At 45.1% G+C, this 21,494-nt stretch overlaps 2 protein-coding genes across 19 annotated transcripts in view; one reads left to right on the top strand and one right to left on the bottom strand.

Moving 5' to 3' along the window:
* LOC139059244 (protein doublesex-like) overlaps nt 1–20,729 on the top strand; it is a 64,589-nt gene extending 43,860 nt beyond the window's left edge. For both annotated transcript variants that reach the window (XM_070537397.1, XM_070537396.1), the window contains one exon: nt 9,054–20,729. The gene's annotated coding sequence lies outside the window, so the exon portion shown is untranslated. The remainder of the gene's footprint in view (nt 1–9,053) is intronic.
* Nucleotides 1–21,494, bottom strand: part of LOC139059245 (uncharacterized) — a 349,734-nt gene that overhangs the window by 50,099 nt on the left and 278,141 nt on the right. For all 17 annotated transcript variants that reach the window (XR_011514018.1, XR_011514019.1, XR_011514017.1 and 14 more), the window contains one exon: nt 13,978–14,073. Coding sequence is in view for 9 of the 17 variants with exons in the window: in XM_070537402.1 (XP_070393503.1) it covers nt 13,978–14,073 (96 nt within the window). In the remaining 8 variants the exon portion in view is untranslated. The remainder of the gene's footprint in view (nt 1–13,977; nt 14,074–21,494) is intronic.

Raw genomic sequence — 21,494 nt, 5'->3', positions numbered from 1 at the left:
GTGAAGTCGTAAGTAAGGGTCGAGAGAATACAAACGGGAGTGTGTGAAACGGGGTGAATTCTGTTGTAGAAGTATGATGTGACGAGCAAGTGATTGAAGTTGCCGCGCTTTGGGCAATGGCATGAGGGCATGTGGGCGAGGGCGACGTGGGCAGCCGCAGACCTTGTTGATGAGTACAGCGCATAGCTTGATCTGCGCTATCGTGTCCGACAATTCCGCAGTGGCTCGGCAGCCACTGAAATAGTGTCGTGTCCCTTCTCGAGCGCTTGGCGGTGGGCATGGCTTATTACACACTAGCTGTTCGTGTGAACCATGACCTAGAGCAAGCTGCAGAGTTATAGAGCTGCCTTCGAATCGCAGGAAATGACCCAGCGATTAGGTGGCTGCTGGGTCGCGCAACGGATGAAGTATCTTGATGATCCGCAAGTTCTGCTGCTGTCGACGCTGTAATATGAGAGATCTTAAACATCAGAGATGGCATCAGATGGTACTGCTGCTTCAGTAGAGCGGTTTGAACTGGTAGAACCACCGCTGTATATCTGTACACGGACAAAATAGAACTTACTTAGGAGAAGCATGAGATAGCTGCTTCAGCGTTAGCGGTGACAGGTTAGCCTCCTTAATGATCCCAGGAACTGAGAGGCAAACTTGATATTGTCCGAGACAACAAAATGCAGATGTTGGGAGCTTTCCAGGTTTGAACACAGATAGTGACGAGTAATGGTGGCTCGGGACAATACCACAGAATGAAGTATGTGGTTCCGCATGCTGGTAAACAAATTAAATAGTGCAATGGTAGCCGTGAAAGATGTCGAATGTGTGCTCTGAGTATCTGAACGGCGTTATGTGTGGTGACCGTGTGCGCCTGTGTTATGACAATCGTCACAGCTTAGTAGGAGACAGTTACGGTCGCGATGAACAATTACGCCTGGCAACCTGCGAGTCCTTCTATACTCAACTGACTGGCCCTCGATAAACAATGAATTGATGGACATCAGTTTGCGTGTAAATGTTAATAATGCATACTTTTCCCCAGAGATTATCAAAACCGTGACGGCGGCGAAAGTGGGCAGATGTCATGGTTGCCGCTTTCTAGATTCTTCCGCGTATTGGATGCCGTGTGACGCCATAAACTCAGATGCAGGTACCATCGGCGTAGAGCGAGACATTAGCCGTCTGTGGCGATATATCAGCGAGCCTAACCAGAGTCAGATTGAAGAAAGTAAGGCTCGACACTCCACGTGGGGGGACACCACGACTGGAAAAATATCTATTTGTCAGGTCATCTTCGGTAACAACGGACATAGACCTCATTGAGCAATAGTTCTTAATCCATCGAAATACGTGGACTCCAAGTTCTGCACCCTCAAAAGCTTCGAGAATGACTTCGTTGGTGACGTTACCGTAGGCACCTTTTACTTCTGAGAACAGTGCCGCCATAACGCGATCCACAATTTTTCCTGTTGTACGGAGGTCCCAACATCGACGCGGACGGCCCCAAGACTGTCCGACCGCCCACACCGAAAGCAAGTCACAGCTTCTCGATAAATGGTAATATGTTTCAGATAACATTTCATACGTGTCAGAAATACCCCATGACCTTGCCGACGACAAGATGTAAGGTCTAGCAGGGACTTCCTTAGAGGTGCCAGTCGGCTGCACTTCCATTTGTCGGTGACCGTGCCGTCATGCCAAAATTCATTGAAGAGATCCAGAAGACGACATTGCGCTTCTCAAGTCAGCATAAGGTACCCCGTAAGGACATGGTGAAGATGAGAACCTGAGCGTAGCCAAAGCCGATTTAAGTTTGTTCATAGAGAAAGACATTTCCATACTCTGGTCTCGTGTGACAGGAAGGTCATATAGTGAGAGGCCGGCAATTAGAAATACGTAACCAGTAACCTTCACATGGTATTCACCAGCGACTTCAAGCTCTGAAAGACTTTCATGTAGAGTCAGTATAGTGAAGAAACGACGTTGTTGTGGATGTGAGCGAGTACCTTGAGTTCTCCACACAGAGGATAGTGGCATGCAAGGGTTCAGCGATTCACAGAAGCTGTGGCATCGTTGGTCTTGAAGTTTGATCATCTGACGCTGAGCTTTCTCATGAATTCGTTGGGCTAAGCTGAGGTCATAAATAAGCCTCGTGCACCTATACCGTTTCTCAGTGCTCCGGTGAATCGCCCGAAGTCTCCCCAATTCTTGGTCAAAATCCATACATCTTGCAGGTATTCTAAACGCCCGTGTAAAAGCCTACACCGCTGGCACAATCATGTCTTCAAAGGAACCGGATTGTTGATCTCTACACATGTCCTCCACCGACATTCGATATGCTTGCCATCTGTCTCGACAACACAAGGGAGAGAGATCCATCCAGGCCTCTTATAGTCAAGTGCGTAGGGATATTGTCCCTGCCGTAAGTTTCAATATCTCAACAATTGAACTTTGGAACTTAGAATCTGCGAAACAAATTTCAAGTCCAAGCAGCCGTTCTATGTAGATCCTCTGAGAAAATCGGGTTGCCATGGTTCAAAAGTCTCAGTCCTGTCTCGTAAGAAAGATGAACTGGACTCGTGCTTCTGTGATTTATCCTGAAGCTTCCCGAAAGCGGATCATGAGCGTTAAAATCCCTTATAATTATCCACTGACCTGGAACTTTTGTGAGTATAGCTTTTAGTTTCCGTCGGCGTGATGGGGATATATAGGCGTCTGTCAGTGTGAGTGACACCTATTTTTAACATGGAGACATGCGTATTCATAGTCGTTCTGAGGCTACACTATTCGGTGAACCTATGTGAGCTCTTTGAGGATATACACAACTTCACTGTGTTCAGTGCAGAATGAAGATTAGTAACGCGACAGTCGACAAATGATGGTGATGAAGAACTTGGTCTCAAAAACAAGAGTGCCGAAAATCTGACATCCGTGATTGCCTAACTCCGGCGTTCCATTGAAGCACATTTGACTTACTCCCGGAAAGGCAGCAGCGGTTGTGCGTGACAAGCCATCACATTACTCATTACTACGGGAGGGCAAGTACTGGTTCAAGGGAGTCCAGGACTTGCAGGGCACATTTAGCGGGTGATGTGCGCATATTAGGTTTCCGCCAGGAACACTCACCAGCGGCATCAGCACAGCAAGAACCTGAAGATCTTGGGCAGATGAATTGTCTGTTGCAGAAGTAGCGCTTGGCGGTGAGTGATGCTGTGGCTTTGTGGGGAAGTGTGCCTGTGTGCTTGCAGGCCAAGTAGCATCAGAACCTCTCTTCTCAGATCCAGCGTTCTTCTGGTCACCGTAATGTAGCGTACGTGGTGGTGGCGGTTGTGGTAGGGGTTCAAAGGAAAGGCACTAGAGGCAAAACAACACTTTGTTCTTTCTTGAACGCGCGCCACTGGCGAGAACGTGCTCCTTTAACAGTCATAACCGCTGCATTGCGTTATGATCCGTCCTTCAGCATTTGCCTCAAGATACTCCACACCTTCTTTTTAATGGCTCCGGACGTTCTGGTTTATAGAAGATTGCAGGCCAAGTAAGCAGACCAATTGCTAGCAGGTTTTGCAAGGATAGGTGGTGCCTACAGCGAGAAACACTCCTGGCTCCTCCTTCTCCATGCTGCACCTTTTTCTGTTTTTTATCTGTTTTTCTTCGCTGTTGTGGATGTCCAGTATGCTATACTGTATGATCGCAGCGTCGTACTTGTGAAGTAGCACAAGGGACTGCTTGAGACGGTTCGTTAACTGGTTTAACATATTCATTGCAATTTCCTCGTCTCCCAAAGATATTTCTGTACTCCAGGACAACGCGACTTAGTAACGGCGGTCAACCCTCGTAATACTGCTCTAAAAAATTCCAGCATTGAACACGTTCTTGCAGTTTCGCTCCATTGGTCCACCTCTATCAATTCCAATGTCCAGAATTTTTTGAGAATATCACTTCTCGTCTCTATGACCAAGGTCCGTAGAACCACAGTCTGAGTGCACTGACTCTCGGGGTTACTTAATAGCCTTGCTAGGATTTCGCACCGTCCACTCTACAGCAGTTTCTACGGCTCCAAGTCATTCTTTCCAGTTTCATGGTTTGGCCAGAGGTGCGATACCATAGGTTGTCAAATCCAATGAGCACTGCCATCCATTGGTGAAATCAGTGAAATCGATGAGAAACCACAGGCCAGTTTCTACTTTTCTGCTATTCGCTTTGGTGGTGTGGTAATCGGTCGGTCGCATATGACGTAAGTTCCACGTTCCTCTAGTAACCAACAGTCCACAAGCACTTATCAAGTCGCTACATAAGCAAATAACGGCGGCTTCTATTTCGCGTAACATGCACCCGGTATATCACTTGGGCAAGAGAAACGCACGAGCCAAAGCAATAGTAAGAGGGTATGGCACTCTCCCCGCAACTCGATGGACAGATGCGGCCAAGTACCCGATGGGTATAGCGGGGTAATCAGCGTTGCAGGAAACAGACAGGAGTAACTGGTATCTGCCTAAATTCGTACGCACAACGTCGCCGCAGCAGAGGAGGCCGCCCTCGCCCTCTGGGCATCGAGAAAGGATGAGAAACTATATATTCTTACAGATTGTCGATCAGCATGTGGAGTCTACGAAATAGCCCACATCATGATAATCGGGACACCGGGACACGACGCCGTTAGTGGAAACCATCGTGCACACACGAGAGGTCGAGGTCACTGCAACAGGGTACTGCAAGAGACGCCAGAAGAGCCCATTCCACAAGCACTACACACTTACTATGAAATACTTCAGCACCATTACCTTTTGAGAAGAACGACGCCCCCACCACACCCATCCCTCATCAGAGCTGAAGCCACGGTCTGGAGGCAACTCCAGACCAACACCTATCTCCACCTCACGCTCCTCCTTTATCAACCGCTTTGTCCTTTCTGTACAGAGCGAGCTACCCTATACCGTACCACAAAGGTCTGCCTTAAAATCTCTAATAATTCCCCCAACCGGAACGCAACGCACGAGCAGTGGGAGATAGTGCTCACCAGCTCGCCATTGGAGGATCAGCGAACGCTGATCGCCAGAGACGAAAGCGCTGCCACCGCCGCTGGGGCCCTGGACTGAAGGCTCCACCCATCACGGCGATCCACCCGACTCCATGCCCCATCAAAATAGTTTTCTCACTTTATCATTTGTTTTCTCTGTTTGTTTCCAGTACCATGTTTACCATCCGGAATTACCGTTCTTTCTGGTGGTTTCCAAAGGAAACAGCGGTCAGCCTTTCTAGTCCCGCGAGCTTACATACTAGCTTTTGTGCGGTTACCACCGTGAAACATAACTCGCACGTGAGCGTTGGAGGACTTCTCGCCACAGGTAAATATCGCACTTGTAACAAAGCGGTTCTTATAAGATGAATGCCGTTTTGCGTGGTGATAACTTCGACGTTGATTTGCGTGTTAGTGACCGCATGCAGCGTTGCCACTAGCGGCTACTTTCCACCAAAGCGGCTACTTCTTGGAAGCATATGGCGCTTTAGATTTGAAGGTGCCTCCCCGGCTACCTTTTAGTACTTAATGAGGCCATCAGACGAGTCATGCGGTTCGCATGGCTGGTATCTGGTGGCTTTGTTGAATACGATGGGTCGTACACTATTTCGTAAGGACCTCATAGGTTATGTAATGGCCACTGCGTCTTTACACTTCGCTATAGTGGTAGGAGCAAGGAATGTGGTAAGTGACTGACTCACTGCAGCATCGCTTGCTGACAAAGGGCAGCAATGCTATGCAGTTCTTTTGCAACGGTGGCGCCAACGAGCAAATGTGACGAACGAATAAATGAGCGAAGGTATAACAACACCGCGACGAAAACGTGGCAATGCTGGAACTATATTTGATGACAAACGTTTCTCAATGAGAGAACACCACACTTATTATATACATCACGTGCGTAACCGAAATCATTAGACAAAAAGAAAAGAAGGAAAGGAAGAAAAAGAAAGAAAGAAAAGCGTTTGCGAGTTACTCTGCTTCTGCTAATAAGTTTCGTGCCGGCCTGTCGTCGTCGTCGCATGTAATTGTCATTACAACAGTAACCACGCATTGCATACCCTTCTTTGCTTTTGCTCATCTTGCAGCAGAGCACACAAGTCGCAAGAATAACTGTGCATGTTCTGTAACGGGAATGCCAGAGTGACTACGGATGTTACGAAAGAACGATCTAGTATTGTCACATTACCTCGACAACGTCGTCAAGGTCGACAAGTACGATTAACTGGATTATGCCAGCGAAACATTATGTCTAAGCACCGCGTACTCCTAAATATTTGGCAAAATGGACCGCCGACAAAAACAAAATGCATGTGCATGCCATATACAAGGTGCTTGAGACAACACTTTCAAAAATTTTTAAAGGTTGACTGTGGCAGATAGCACAGTTCTAGTTGATGAGCTGGTCTACTCGAAAAGGCGGGCTATTACTTGCAGAAAAAATTGAAATCGACTTTTTAACAAAATTTCACCAATTTAGTTTTAATTAGCAATGTATTCAATGGGGCTGGCTGGTTCATCTTTAGAATAAAAACAGAAACAGCGCAACACAGGACGAGCGAGTAAAGAGCAGTGTTCTGTCCTGTGCTCTTTACTCGCTCGTACTGTGTTGCACTGTTCCTGTTTTTATTCTATAGTTTTAACTAATTACCTAATGGCCCATGCTGCAATTTACAAATTGTAGCCGCGGAGTTCGCGAGGCGACATCCACTTGGAACGAATTTGCGGAGAACTGCATTGGCGTTCCGGTGATTTTCGCGCCTCAATGCATAAAACGATGTTTTGTTAAGAAAGTAACTGGAACTTCAATGCATTTCTGAACAAATTCTTAAAGCGATACGAAGAATGGTGCAGCAGGTATCTTGGCATTATCTATCGCATATCACTTTCAACCGGACGTGTGCCAGATGACTGGGAAAAAGCAAAGATAATACCAATCCATAAATGAGGTGACACAAACTGTCCTTCCAACTACAGACCGATATCACTAACTAGTACATCATGCAAGAGACTAGAGCATATAATTTTAAAACACCTAACAACATATTTTGAAGAGAATGGCATAGTAACAGCCAATCAGCATGGATTTCGGCACGGAATGTCAACAGTAACACAGTTGACTGAAGTTACAGTACATGACCTAGCTCAGGGTATTGACAACCGCGGCCAAACAGATATAATATTTCTAGATTTCAGCAAAGCATTCGACTGTGTGTGTCACAACAAGCTAATTGCAAAATTGGAGTCAATTATTGGGAAGGGAAGCATTACAGCCCGGACTAGGGATTTTTTATCGCAACGTTCACAGTTCGTTTTCATGATCAAGCATCATCTGATACAGTTACTGTCAAATCTGGCGTTCCCCAGGGCTCGGTCTTTGGGCCCTTACTATTTTTAATTTACATCAATGATATCGTCACTAACATAGCATGCAGCATAAAGCTTTTTGCAGATGATTGCATTATATATAAAAAAATAAGAAGTTATGAAGATCGCCTTACTTTGAACAGATGCCTTAACGCGATAAATGCCTGGTGTGAACAATGGCAAATGTCAAGAAATCAGTGACAATGGTAGTAACTACAAAGAAGATTAAGTCAGTATTCACCTACCTTCTCAATTGTACACCCCTAACTAATGTTCAGCAACACAAGTATCTAGGACTGACTCTAGCATCTGACTTGAAGTGGAACAAGCACATTGCCAACATCACTTCAGCAGCCCACCCGTGAGATTTTCTTCCTTAAAAGGTCCCTGAAATTTCCTCCCAGTCATACCAAACTGCTATACTATAAAACCTTTGTGCGACCAGTACTAGAATACGCCAACACGATTTGGTTTCCTCACACAAAGACAAAGATAACCGAAGTGGAAAAAGTTCAAAGGAAAGCAATACGGTTTATTCACAACAAGTTCAAAACCACTGACTCGCCCACAGAACTCCTGGCTTCATCCGGAATGGACACACTCGTAAACAGAACAAAGCAAGCTCGGCTAAAATTCATGCACAACCTGTTGCACAACCGCTTTAACATAAATTCTTCAAAATACATTACTTTCTCTACGTCCCGTATTTCATGCCATAAGCATAATAATATGTTAGTTGAGTACCCTTGTAAAACGGACACATTTAGATATTCTTTTTTCCCTACTGCTGTTAGGGAGTGGAACCACCTCGACTCAGCAATAGCTGATATAGAATCGCCATCAATCTTTAGTAACATGATAAAAAAGAGTAAGGAAAAACTGCTAGAAAGATTTTAGTCTTATGCAAATTTGTTCTTTACATTGTTTAGATCTATCTCTTATGTTATGTTAGATTGTATTAAGTTATACACTGTTAGGGTGTAAATAGTTGTGTTTCATTTATATTTGACGAGATTGTGTTGTATGACAATTTATTGTATTAATAACATCTGTTTTATCGTTATAGTTAACTTCACTAATTATATGCATGAAACGATGTCTCATTTCTTTTTGCATTTTATATTTTTCCAGACTGCACTGCGTAGCTACATGCAGTGTATCTAGTTTATTGTACTTTGTGTACACATGTTCTATGAAAACATTTTGTATCAACGCTTACATTGTAACAATATGCCCACCTGCTATGGTCTCAATAAAGAGACTGGCAGCATTGAAAATGAATAAATAAAAAATGAATAAATTTCTCCGCAAAGTTCTGAAATTAATATCTCGATGCCGGTGCCATCTTGAGAATTTCTTCCAAGTGGATTCGCCTTGCAAGCCTTACGGCTAGTATGTGTAACTTACAATATGGCCCAGAAAATAATTAATTCATAAGCCTAATTAGTGATTTTTTTCATTAGTAGAATATACATTTCAATTCTTTGTGCAAGTAATGCCCGCCTTTTCGAGCAGACCAGCTCATGAACTAGAATCCTCGAAAAATTTTTGAAGCGGTTCGCTGTAACACCCGTCTGGAAATGAGTTTTCTGGAAATGAGCATATGCACATCGTATGTCCACACTTTTTCTGTACTGATACTTCATATGCCGCACTATTTTTTTTTTTTTTGCAGATGACGTGCCCGAAGAGAGGCGCATCTCACGTGACTGGTCCCCACGGCTTTTTCATCGCGTCACGATTCATCCCGACGTTTTCTCGTTGGCTGTGATAAGGTGCGGGTAACGAGCACGCGAGGAGACGGTTGCCTCTCTTTGCGGTACTCGGCCCACGCGTATCAGTTTTCTTTTCCTGTTTTGCTACTCTCTTTATTACTTTTAAAACCTCTTCATTTCAGTCATTCTGTGAAACGGAAATGTTTTCGCAGAGATCGCCGGCTCCTACTTCTGTTGACACACCTGCTACGGTGTTTAACTTCGCTTATAATGCGACATCCGTCGCCGTTGTCTTGTTGTCGGAAGAGTAAGCAGATCACGACTAGTAACGCACAAGGAATGCCACTGTTTCGTTTCTGAGAACTCCTACCCACGAGGAGTGGTTTACGCGTCTTAAGAGAGTCATTTCCTAGCTCCCTCTGAACTGCTCGTGATAGTTGGTGATTGAAAAGGTGTTCCACTCCGCTGAAACGCGAAAAGATGTTTCAGTGGCTTTTGCACAAATCGCGGGCCCGTCACCTCACCTTTATAAAAAAGCCCGCGCTGCGGGTGGTACAATGGAGCGAAATGTTCGCGTGATTTCCTGGCCGGCGCTTTCGAAAGACTTCATCGAAAAAGCCAATGGTTGTGACGCGGCGACTTAAGCTTAAGTGACTTTCGCATTTCGCGCGGCTTTCACTTGGCACATATGTCGCTGTGGCCTGAATATTCCGGTATTCATTCTTGCACTGCTTGCTCACTAGCTTACTAAGACAAACACTTGACAAGCGAGTGTAGGGTTCACTAAAAGCTTTTAAGAGCTTTCAACTCCTCGCGTGGGCCTGCTACAGAGTGGTTGAAGTGCTGTCGTCACGTCCTCATTGCGATATTAGGAAGTTTGCTTGGGCTAAAGAAGGCTAGCGAATCCCAGGTGGCTGAGGCTGCTGCGGTACTTTGAGAGCGGGATGATGTGCGTGTTATGTGCGCGGTTTCAGAGTGCGTTATTTTAGTTTCAACTGTCGCCGCGGAACCTTCTTTGTGAAGTTAGGTCATCGTACCACTGTGTCTGTCTCTTCGTAGCGGTAGCATGACATGCGCAATTCGTTGCTGTCCCAGGCTTAAAGTCGCAGCTTATTACAGTGCGTTTTCTGTGTCTGGTGGGGATATCACGCAGAATGAAAGGTAAAACGAAAGATGCGAAAACCGAGAACAGTCCCAGCTATGAGAAATCTCAACCTCCCTACAAGGCATGACTGTGGCGTGTGCCCGACTGTTCCTCTCTGAATGTCATCGTTACATGTTGTCCTCGTTTACAAGGAACGAAGGAAAGCAGACCTCTTACGGGACATAAAACGCACACTTAGACGCGTCGACGTACCCCAAATTCGTCTCTGCACTCACTCCGCGCCAGCCCACTGAGCTGCTGATACACTTTCTTCTTTTCCCACGGCGAGCGTGAATGTTTATCATGAAACATCTTCCTGGAAGTCGCGACGAGCCGAGCACTGACGTGGCGGCCACTTACAAACTTAACGGCATATAGCCAAATTTAGCAATCAGGAGCGAACGAAGGAATGCCATGGAGACGCCGAAGAAGAAGGCCGAGGTAGCACTGCGACCTATGAAGCGTGAAATTGGTAGGCACGCTGCACTGATCGAAAGCGCAGCTGTGAAGCTTACTTTATAGAAGAAGAAAATTTAGTTGCCAATATGTGAAAGGAAACATGCAAGGGAAAATTTTGGCTGGTCGTACCACAGCTGACTAGCAGAAGCGTGACATCTGATCATCAGCCAGCAGAAGGTGTAGAAGGATGAACGGGAGGCAGATTGGAAGACGAGTGCGAGAAAGTCGATAGGAAGGAACATGGAGGACAAGTATAACACGTACAGTATTCACAATTTTCTGCAGCGTAGGGGAGCGCACACAGAACAGTCGGCGCTTTGGAGACAGAGCCGTCAATGTTAAACGAGACAGCAGATACGCGTTTCTGTTGTTCCTCCTCTGCAGCAAAAAAAAGTTCAGTGAAGGAGATTCTTCATCGCCTAAACTATACAGGAAATAGCAGAGAGTGACGTTCTCACTTCATTGTTTATAGAAATCACTATTTCATATCCCTGTTTCCTTTCATATTGGTAAATAGTGTACGTGAGATTATGCTAAAGAAGTATGCGCCACGCTGTCCAAGTTGAGTCTTTGAATAGCACCAAGATGGAGAGCTCTCGACTGGCATGTCTGCGCTGAGAATAAAATCGGCCTCTATCGTGGATCTTCAGGTAGCCAGATTCCCAACAGTTCTAAGAAAATCAGTCACGAAAGCAATTCATTATTACGACTCACTGTAAGGCACAGTAGGCTCGCCACTGATAAACAAAGCCTCGCTCCCCCCCCCCCTTTTTTTTTGCTGCCCTCGCACGTAGCCCTTCTTACTTTTTTTTTCACGAATGTGCGAAGTCCGCAAAGTTGCTGAGCATTCAGGCAGGTTGAAGAAGGTCAAACGACAAAGTATGGGACAAGTAAAATGTCTCGCCTGCCTTCGCTGTCCCATAGTTCGCGCTCTTCATTGTGTTGACTTTCCTTGCGCCCCGAGGTCGAAATTACAACCTTAATAAGGTAACCTACATAAAACGTACCGCATTTTATCATGTAAAGGTAGTAACCTTGCTGTTACTTCACATATTGGCAACAGCCGTGCTGTCTTCGATGTTCCGGTAACTATCGTCCGGTCGAAAGGCGACTTCGATCAGAGTAAACGTTATTGGAGAAAGTTATGAGGAACTTCGGCGCCAGATATCGCGCATACATGACAACAGATCTGGCACTGCGGTTACCTGTAAACTCCTCCTCTAAATTTTACCCTCGTCAATGCCATTTTGAAACCTGACGGGAAGAAAAAACCAAAAAAACAAACCAGCACGACTGCTATCTTTAGGCACGAAAAAAATTTTACGTTACAAAGGTTTCAAATAGTACAATAGCTTCCAAAACCGCTGTGGAGTTGAGGAGTCAAGTTCACTGGATGTTCTCCTTCCATCGCTCATCTGCCGCATTACGTAAGATGACAGAATATCCACGTTTTCGTTGTTCTTTTAGATCCTCGAGACGTGGAAATGTGTTTCTTAGACTCGCCTCTTCGTTTCCATCAGCGGGAATAAGCCTTGCGATCGGATTTGTGCACGAGGAAGACGGCGTATTGACAGCTCGCGCCACCCTTGGTCGTAGATTGCACACACAATTTGCAGCTAAGAGCATCCCTATTCGCTAGGCCACTTGAGGTGACGCAGAACATTGTAGCATTAACTGCGTCTTGTGTTGTGATTTGCATACTGCTGTTCGTGTGCTAGTGAATCCTGTTCTTTTCTGTTTTTTTTTTTAGAGAGACTCAGCGCAACCGTAAGGCAATGTATTCGTGTAAGTTCTTTTGACATGCCATTATTGAGATGTGCGCATATTTGAGGCCGGTCAGCTGGGAAGGAACCGTTTCCACTTACACGTTTCGTCCAGGGCAAGCAGCGTAGAGCTTTCCAGGCATTTTCTGTTCAGTGCTTGGCTGTTAGTGGTATACAAGTGGCCATATTCCTATATCATTCATCATAACACTAACATCATGATATTTCTGCACGTTGCGGTTTGAATGCACAAGAGGTTGGAAGGCTATCTGCAGTTGCTCCTTTGGTACTAGCAACAGCTGTCACTGAATGTTCAAGTTATTATCCATCGCCAACAGCACTGCCGCAGATAACCTCTCTCGTACAAACGAGGAAAGCTATGAGCATAATCCAAGCCCAGCGTTGATGTTATAACCTTCGCACTGTTCACTCCTTGCCCTTGTTTGGTTGGTCATTGACAAGCACACATGACCGTTAGGAAGATCTATCGGCTTCATCATGCTCAATGTTAGGTACCAGCAACATTTTATAGGCTAAATTCGATGTTGTCTCAAACAAATTCTCAAGTTCCCCCCCCCCCCTCCCATCTTTATTGTTCTGATGTTATTCGTACGATATCCTCACCTGTTAAAAATATTTCTGGCATTATCTGTTTATATACTCTCACAATATGAGGGAGAAGCGTGACCTAAAAATTAGCCTTTTCTCGACATAATGTGTAATGTTTTAAATATAGCTGTCTGAATGCATGACAACTTACAGATATGTAAACCGCAAAATAATACGAATGAGAAACCAAAAGCAACTGCACAGGCTGAAGTTAGCTTAAGAGCCCGTCACGTAGACGGCAAGCAAACAAAAATTAACTGTTAAAGGCGCAAGTATCATTCGTTCTTCGGCGATGCTGATGCGTATAGGCGTGTGGGATGAGTGCGGCCTAGTATTCGTGTACCTTGCTTCTCAGTTTCTCAATATTTGAAACGTCTACCAACACTTAAAGCATATACGGAAAAAATCACGACCTATTGGCTTCTTACTTATGTCCAAAGTCAGCTACGTAGTGTTCGGGGCTTGACAAGCGCTGCAAACTAGTTGCTCGGCAAGGCCAAAGTGATCGCCACTTTGTAAAGGAAGCAGTTCCTACACGAGCGAGGTACTTTTCTAGCGGCCTTCTAGCGGTGGACAGGTCCAAGCCGGAACAATTTGCCCGCGAAAAGCGAAACTGGAAGATTGCGGATGAGGGAGGTAAAAGGGGGGCAACAACAATGCGCAAGTAATCGAATCACGCCGCAGATTATAGCGCTGTTTGTAAGGGGAAAAAAACAACAACATAAACAACGGTGCTATTACGTCAACTTGATCAATCGGATTTCTCCGTTTGATCCCTATGAAACGTTTGAAGTTTTCCGTTCGCACTTCATCGATTCATGATAGTATAAGTTCAAGCACCAGTAACTTAGAAACGGATATCCTCGGGACACAGATCTGCTCATTTTGAGATGTGGGAACATTACTTACCTCTTCACGTGTCGGAAAACAGCGCTTGCACGAGTGCAGAACCTTTCTTCCCAGGTACAAGCGCTGCTACAAAACCAATTTGAATCGGTCGAGAACCTGGAAGGAGTAAAAAAAAAGAAAGCTGCTTTAATGTACGCTTTAGTTTATACTGATGTGGATATTATTATCCACGAAGCAAGAGAAAATATCGTTATGTTTGAGGTAAAACACTGCAGTACCTGCTGGCACGCTTGCCAGTGTGTTAGCTCCTATCGCCACCTGTGAACTGTGCCCACCTCCCCAAGGAATTTCATAGCCATCATCCTGCAACCATTGTTTTAATCCACGAGCGCACATTAAGATACACAGAAAAACTTCGCTTTTTCTACTTTTCAGTTCGAGCAGCCATCTCTTATGTAAAAGCAAATCGCGCACAATCACAGTCCAAGACTACCACCGCCTTCTTTACATCTAGATAAGATGTGAAGAGACATTGATCTGCCATTCGTACCTCGTAAACCTCGTGATAAAGTGTCCACGCTAAGTATTACGAGCCTTCGTGTTAGCCGTGCGTGACCGTCAGAGACGTTTGTCGTTGTCGTGGCCGTCAAAGATGTTAGTTACCCTTTACGTGCTGTACTACTGAGGCAGCTGCAAAAGAGCTCTTATCAACGAATAACCCCGTGACCCACTGAGGGACCTGCCGATGTGCCAACGGAAGCTACAATTGCGGTTTATTATACAACGGGCTCTATACAGTGCCCCGTAGTTATGAGCATTCTGAAACCAGTCAAACTGCAATCCTGTAGTTATCACAATTAAAATTTAAAGGAGCTTGCAGTAACTTAGGCTCCGGAACCGTCTAGTAGGAAACCTTATATAAACATACACAAAATTAAAGATTGCATTCGTAGTTACGTTCGGTCGGATGCGCTCAGGAAATATCAGCGTTCAGTCTTCACGTGTACACGTTTGGCGGCAGCAATGACCTATTTGTTAATTTCACTCAAGGCATCGAACCGAAGTGAGGTCAGTTATGTGGACGGCTCTAATGATAATCCGTTTGGTGAAAGGAAGCGAAATTCCCGCAATCGAAATTCCCGATGGATGCCCACACTTAGGCACACTACTAATTGCAATGAAATTACGTTGCCCTGCGCTTTTTATCAATTAAAGTGTTCATAAAAGTTTGCTTACGCCGAACCTACTTTCTTTGGTAAGACTGTGCCCCATTTCTTCCACTGCGACAAGTCTTTCTGAGCAGGTTTTCATTGCAATTATCATTTTGTATCACAGACCCGAGTATTGGCCAAGGCCCTACTGTATATATGTGCGTCTGCTATACGACTCTAGGACAGCAACAGTTTTCATGGACAAGCACAAAAACAAAAATGCACGATGCAAACGCTGCACTGTTTATCTACCACAGTGTGCTTCAGACGGGTCCATTCTGAGGTTATGGTTCGACGAAGCAGCGATTAGTTCGACATAATATAGCGGTGTTGTTGTCGTGGGACGTGGCTTTACTGAGAAAATATTCTACCACATTTTAAATTTCCCGCACCTTGTTTGTCAGCGGCAGCGCCATGAGGCCACACAACGCCGCTTAATTTCTTACGTGTACAAAGCGCTGTCATGTATCACGTTTCCGACGGAGAAAGCCCAGTTTTTTTTTTTAATTTCTGCATGAATATGTTGCCCCTTAAGATATATGTTTGTTACGTACAATGTCATTGTAACAAGGAATCAGGTTTATTTCGGTTTAACTGTGTTGTATAGTTGCGGCTTCGGGTAAACTGCTGTCTCAAGTTTGATTGCGATTAAATTTACGTACTCTATTAGCAAATGTGTCTGTATCTAACTTTTATTTTGTTCTTTTCGCAAAATCGCTTCCTGCACCGTTAACTTTGACAAAACCACTGCAGAATTCTTTTTTCTTTTTTCTTTGGGCTTGCTTTTATAAAGTGCCGCTGGAAATACCTAGACGCATAACTTTCTTCTAGCTGCAGTACACAGATCCAACTGCAAGAATAGTGGTGAGCGTACTTTTCTTTTTCTTCAGACAGTCTTCGACAGGAAAAGGCACGACTACGCTTTTTTTTTTCTTTTTCGGATGTGTCGGAACCGGCGTGAATTTACGAACTTTTTTCCGACCTGTTCAATATATTTTTCAGTTGCTAACATTAGGTTATGTTAATGTTTTCCGGAACACTTTCAGCTTATTCTAGGATGCGGGGAAGAGCTGACTTTCCGAGTGCTCGTAAGCTGCCAGTTCCGCTGTGTAAGGTTATCCGGTAAATTCTAACACGAGGAGTGGGTTACAGCAGTAGAAATGGTAAGCGAAGCATTAGTGTATGCACCACTGTGAAGAGCGCAAGTAGGTGACAGTACATTTGAGTGCTTTACTGAGAAGGCGTGACATCACCGTAGCGCAAGTTTTGTTGTGTTGCGCGCTAATAATGCTTTATTTTATCCCTTATAGTACAAAGAAGTCTGTAGTACGCTGATGCCTCGCTGCGTTTGAACGGCCTTGTCGTGCTTAAAGTCAGTCAGGCTTCGTAACAGCGTCACAAACAGAAAAGAAAGCCTCGGCGGCCCCACGTGGCACGTTTCCCAGCGCTTCATTACAACGCTCAGGTGCTACAAGTATAGCAGCTATTTAGCCCCCAGGATTACAACGCACAAAACTAGTTCTCGCGGCATCTCGGTGGTTATAAAATTTCAGCATTGCTCTCCGTCGCAAAATGTGCTTATGCGTTCCAAATCTTTCGAACATAGCTTGACAGAAAAGTTGTTAAAGCCATCGCCTTAGTCCCACAACAAAAACCTGAGCAGCCCCAGCGTTTGATGCGGTGCTATGAAGCTGTTGAGACTTTTCAGCGCCAACTTTGCGCCTTCTCCTCACGTGCTGGCCTCACAGCCCAATTTTCAGCCACCCTACAGTTGACTCTGGGCAGAGCTACCACGGGTGACACTAAACGAACTCAGTTAGTGCACACATTCAAATCTCTAATCTATTTTCGCAGAGACGAAACTATTTTTTGCACTAGCTCGCAGGGAATATCAGTACAAACGTATAAGCAACAGCTCGAGTACTTTTTTTTTCGCGTACTGTAAGCGGCAACTTAAGTACACGTAATTAGCTTGAGGGACCTTATAGACCCTAGCTGTTGGCAATAACATTCCGGTTGACATGTTACTCAAAATCGCGACCTACCCAAGAAAACTGGTCATTAGTCGGCTATTCTAACTCGTATTCTCTGCAGCGCTACATTGGAAATGTTAGCTTTGACGAATTGAACTCATTGGCAATGTCTATTCGAGCAAGGGCAATAAATAGGCCGCTTGCTGATGGAGAAGCTGCTGACGAAATATTTACTAGTTAAGATCAATTTTATTTAAACGCTCATGGAAGACATTCGTTATTCAAACCCGCCGTGGTTGCTCAGTGGCTATGGTGTTGGGCTGCTGAGCACGAGGTCGCGGGATCGAATCCCGGCCACGGCGGCCGCATTTCGATGGGGGCGAAATGCGAAAACACCCGTGTACTTAGATTTAGGTGCACGTTAAAGAACCCCAGGTAGTCGAAATTTCCGGAGTCCTCCACTACGGCGTGCCTCATAATCAGAAAGTGGTTTTGGCACGTAAAACCCCATAATTTAATTTTAATTTTTATTCGTTATTCAATCGTTGATATTACAAATCGTTGAACCAGCTGGCTTCATGAGCGCCAGCTCGCTATGATAACTATTAAACAGAGAGAACGTTGTTCGTATTTTAGTCTCACACACACAAAAAAAAAATACACATCAACTTATTGCTTGGTTATTAACACCAAGGAACTTAGTCAGATAAGGTTGGGCCTTTCGCTCGTTTTGTTCTACAGGGTACATAGTGTCAAATTTTTTCCGCGATCGAAACGCACAACGGAACCGTGGCACTTAGTCGCCAATAGGTCCGATAATGCTGGTCTGTGGATTACAGTCAGTCAGAGCGTGGCAATGTTGATCTGCCAACGCCGTACTCGCTTGCTTGGACAAACTGGTCGGTCTGAAAGAGGAGCTCCCCCGACAACGCTGTATAATATCCGCGAGCAACCCATACCTCTCGCAAAGCCAAGAGGTACAGGCCTAGAGATGGAAACTCTGTGACCTCAGCAGTGAGAAGTTCGCTTTGGAGCCTGAGCGCGGCATCAAGCCTAATCTGAACGGGAGTGTCTCTGTAGGTTGTCTCGGTGTACCGACGTTCAGATGGCTTCGGTGCGCTGTAGCACGTGGATATTAGCTTGAGGAAGTGCTAGCAAAGCTCCTGGCCCGTTCCAAGTTCACTTCCATCATGGCACCCTTATAGATATTTTATTTCCCCACGAACTTCGACGTCTTGCGAGCCCGGCGTGTCTAAGTAGAATGCGACGGGGGGCGAAGCAGTAGCGACGTCCACGTGTTTAGTGTTGTGGTATAATGCTCTGAACCCAGTAGCCTTAGCTTCAGCAGCCGTTCTTTCACACGCACACGAGCGGGACTCGCTTCACCGGGACGATTCGCTGTTGAACGCAAACGAGGTTACTCCGTCGTTTATGACCTGTGTCAATAACGCAAGCGCACAAGCGAATGCATGCCAGATATGCCGAACGCTGCATTTCGTTATCACTCAAGCTTTCGCCTAGAGTACCTGTCACGAGTCAGGGAATTTCGCTTTGTCACGTGCGGCAACACTTCGCGGCGCGCGTTTGCGTCAGGAGTTTTCTTTTGCGTATGTGTGTGTGTCTGTGCCTGTGTCACACGAATTCATCTAGCCTTTCCTTTGAAGCTGCAAAGCCCATGAAATTTCGGCAATTAAGCAACTGTCATAAGCCACTGCTTATGTCTCGCACGATCACGGTGCTTTGTCATAAGCATTGACGAGCACGAAAGTTTGAGACAAAAGCCACTGGCGGTCCCCAGTTGCGCAGCAGGAGGCAAACTAAATCTCCAACGGTGGTGTTAAATTTATTCTCTTTTATTCACCGACGCACCTAATAATTAATGATAAAGATTCAATCTTCTCAATAATCTAAAGCTACAATATCCCCGTAAATTTCACGGTTTCGCACACACTGTTGCCTTTCCTTATTTACTTGGTTTACTTACTGGATGGGGTCCGCGTCTTGCTCTTCTTACTTTTTTGTTTGCATACAAACTGTGGCGATACTTTATCAGTGGGTCTTAATTTGAGTTCCTGCTGCCTTTTTCTATTTATCTCTCAGCCTTATGCGCAGATAATATCCTCTTGCTACAAACGTATTCTTGTGAATGTAAGTCGCACCAATTCTTGTACGTTGTTTCTGTTCCTACATATATTTGCTAAACGCGGCAGAAACAGTTCAACCCGTCAAAGCCGTCAGGCTATCTCTCTTTTTTACGTGGCGGAACGCAAATGCACATTAAGTTCAAACCACTCGTGAAGATGAGAAAACTAGCAGAGCAGGCGTCAAGAAGTGGTCGAAACGTCAGACACGAAATAACCACTTATCATTTAACATCGCTTAAGAAGTAAGAAAAAAAAAGAACCGGCGTTCGTAGTGGTACCGAAAGTGTACACGTTCACTGAGCCCCTTAAACTCGAGTCCTTCGCAGCCGCGAGGCGTGAAGCTTGCATGAGTGTGGAGTTTATATTAAGGCGTACTGTGTGTGTGTTTTCTCTCCTATCTTTTCTTAAAGCGGCCCTGAAGCCCTACTCGTAAAACCTAATTTGTTTGTCTTTGTTTTTTTTTTCATCTGAGGCATCCTATTCTTTCGCGACGAAGAAACTGTTATAGATGCCGCATTGCTTGTCTCAAAGCAGCGTTGCTAACGCTCAGGCGATCTTTTTGAATGCAGAACGCCGGCACCTTGCTTCCATGACCAACAATGGGTTACGAAAAAAACAAACATTAAGTTGTTTGCATGCGTTCGTTCCTTCGTACCAATTTGACTGAGAATACAGTTCAAAATTCAGGTTACAGTACAGTGTGAGGTCAAACGGAATTCCCAAGCGGGTATGTCTGCAATTGAACCATCGACCAAGCTGTTCGTCCCATGATCTGGAGAGAGCCTCTAAACGCATCGAACAGTCCGTAGGCTCACTACTACTGTTAAAGGCAACTGAATTAAGAGACCGAGAGTCCCTTGAGTCTGCGGCATCTTCCTTGTTCTTTTTTCACCGACGCGCTCGCGTGCTCTGTTTGTGAAAAAACCGGCCTACGCTAGTCTTAATCGTTGCTGACGTAACAGAAGGCATGACGTAGCCGAAGTGACGGAGCAATCGCGAAACTGATTTCAGTGTGAGAAAAGGCGGGTAGCAGTGTTTCAGGGCCCCTTTAATCGTAGTAGGGTTCTCTATACCGTCCTCGCCGAGGTGTTGCAGTGAAACAGCTGGGCGAAGTTTCATTTCGCCTGCCTCGAGTTGAAACAAAAATGAACGGCAGCCTTTTCATTGGTGCTTTCTGTGTTTTCACGGCTCCTGGTGCCGTTGGTGCTGCGTGTTTGACGTTGTTGTTGTTGTTGCTGTTGCTGTAGCACGCCCCGTCGGCGTTTCGTGTGCGTGTATGTCTATGCCCCCTCCCCGCCCTCCCACTCCTCGACCTTTTTCCCAATGTATCCAAGCGCCACCACCGATGACTGTATGAACTGTATACTTGTGCGTGTATTTCAAAAATGAATTATGATGAAGTCTGGACATTAGTAAAATTCAAGCAACAAGGGAGAAAAAGAAAAGAAAGAAAGGATGAAAAGAAACTTTCGCCTGCATCTTGACTCACTGGTCTTGTGTTTTGAATTTCGTGTGTATCGATCTTTTCTGCGGAACATGGCTAGCATCACGTGTATATTAGCAGAAGAAACATTGGAGATGAAGTGGCAGCAAATGACATTTTGGTATTGCTATCTTAGTGCACTGACTTTTCTTTTGCGCAGCAGGATTTGAAATGTGTATACTTATATATCAGAATGAAAACAACGGAAGATGCAGAGCTAAAAGGGAACAGAACGAGCGTTCGTCCTGTGTACTTCTAATTGGGTGTCTTCCGTTGTTTTCGCGCTGATTAATAAGTATGCATCCATTCCAACTCGCCCGTCTTTCTACCTTATTGAAATGTGTAGTGTCAAAAAGAATCTCCAGCGCAAGCACGGCTTCAAACAATCGTAAATGTGGTCGACCCCAAGCTCAGTGTATATGACACGTGTGATATACGTACCCTCAGCATAAATTCAAACGCGAATAATTGCGAAACCACTCCAGTGAGTTGTTCCGTTTGAAGTAGACGTGGGTGAATGACAACTTTTTCGAATACGAATCGAATCTAATACGAATAGTAATTATCGAATATCGAATGGAATATCGAATAGCCAACGCAGACGCATATTCTTACAGCATCAATGCTTCTTTCGGCATATTTATGTATCACGTCTGTACTGATGGCTATAGTATAGAGATGTCAGCTAACTATCAGGGAACAGCTAACTATCAGGGACAAAGTATCAGCTTTAAACTCAAGATCACTAATTGTCACAAAAATACAC

Source organism: Dermacentor albipictus, chromosome 4 (genome assembly GCF_038994185.2).
Source record: "Dermacentor albipictus isolate Rhodes 1998 colony chromosome 4, USDA_Dalb.pri_finalv2, whole genome shotgun sequence".
Lineage (NCBI taxonomy): Eukaryota > Metazoa > Arthropoda > Arachnida > Ixodida > Ixodidae > Dermacentor > Dermacentor albipictus.
Note: the sequence above shows the minus strand (reverse complement) of the source record. Positions and strands in the feature narration are given on the sequence as shown.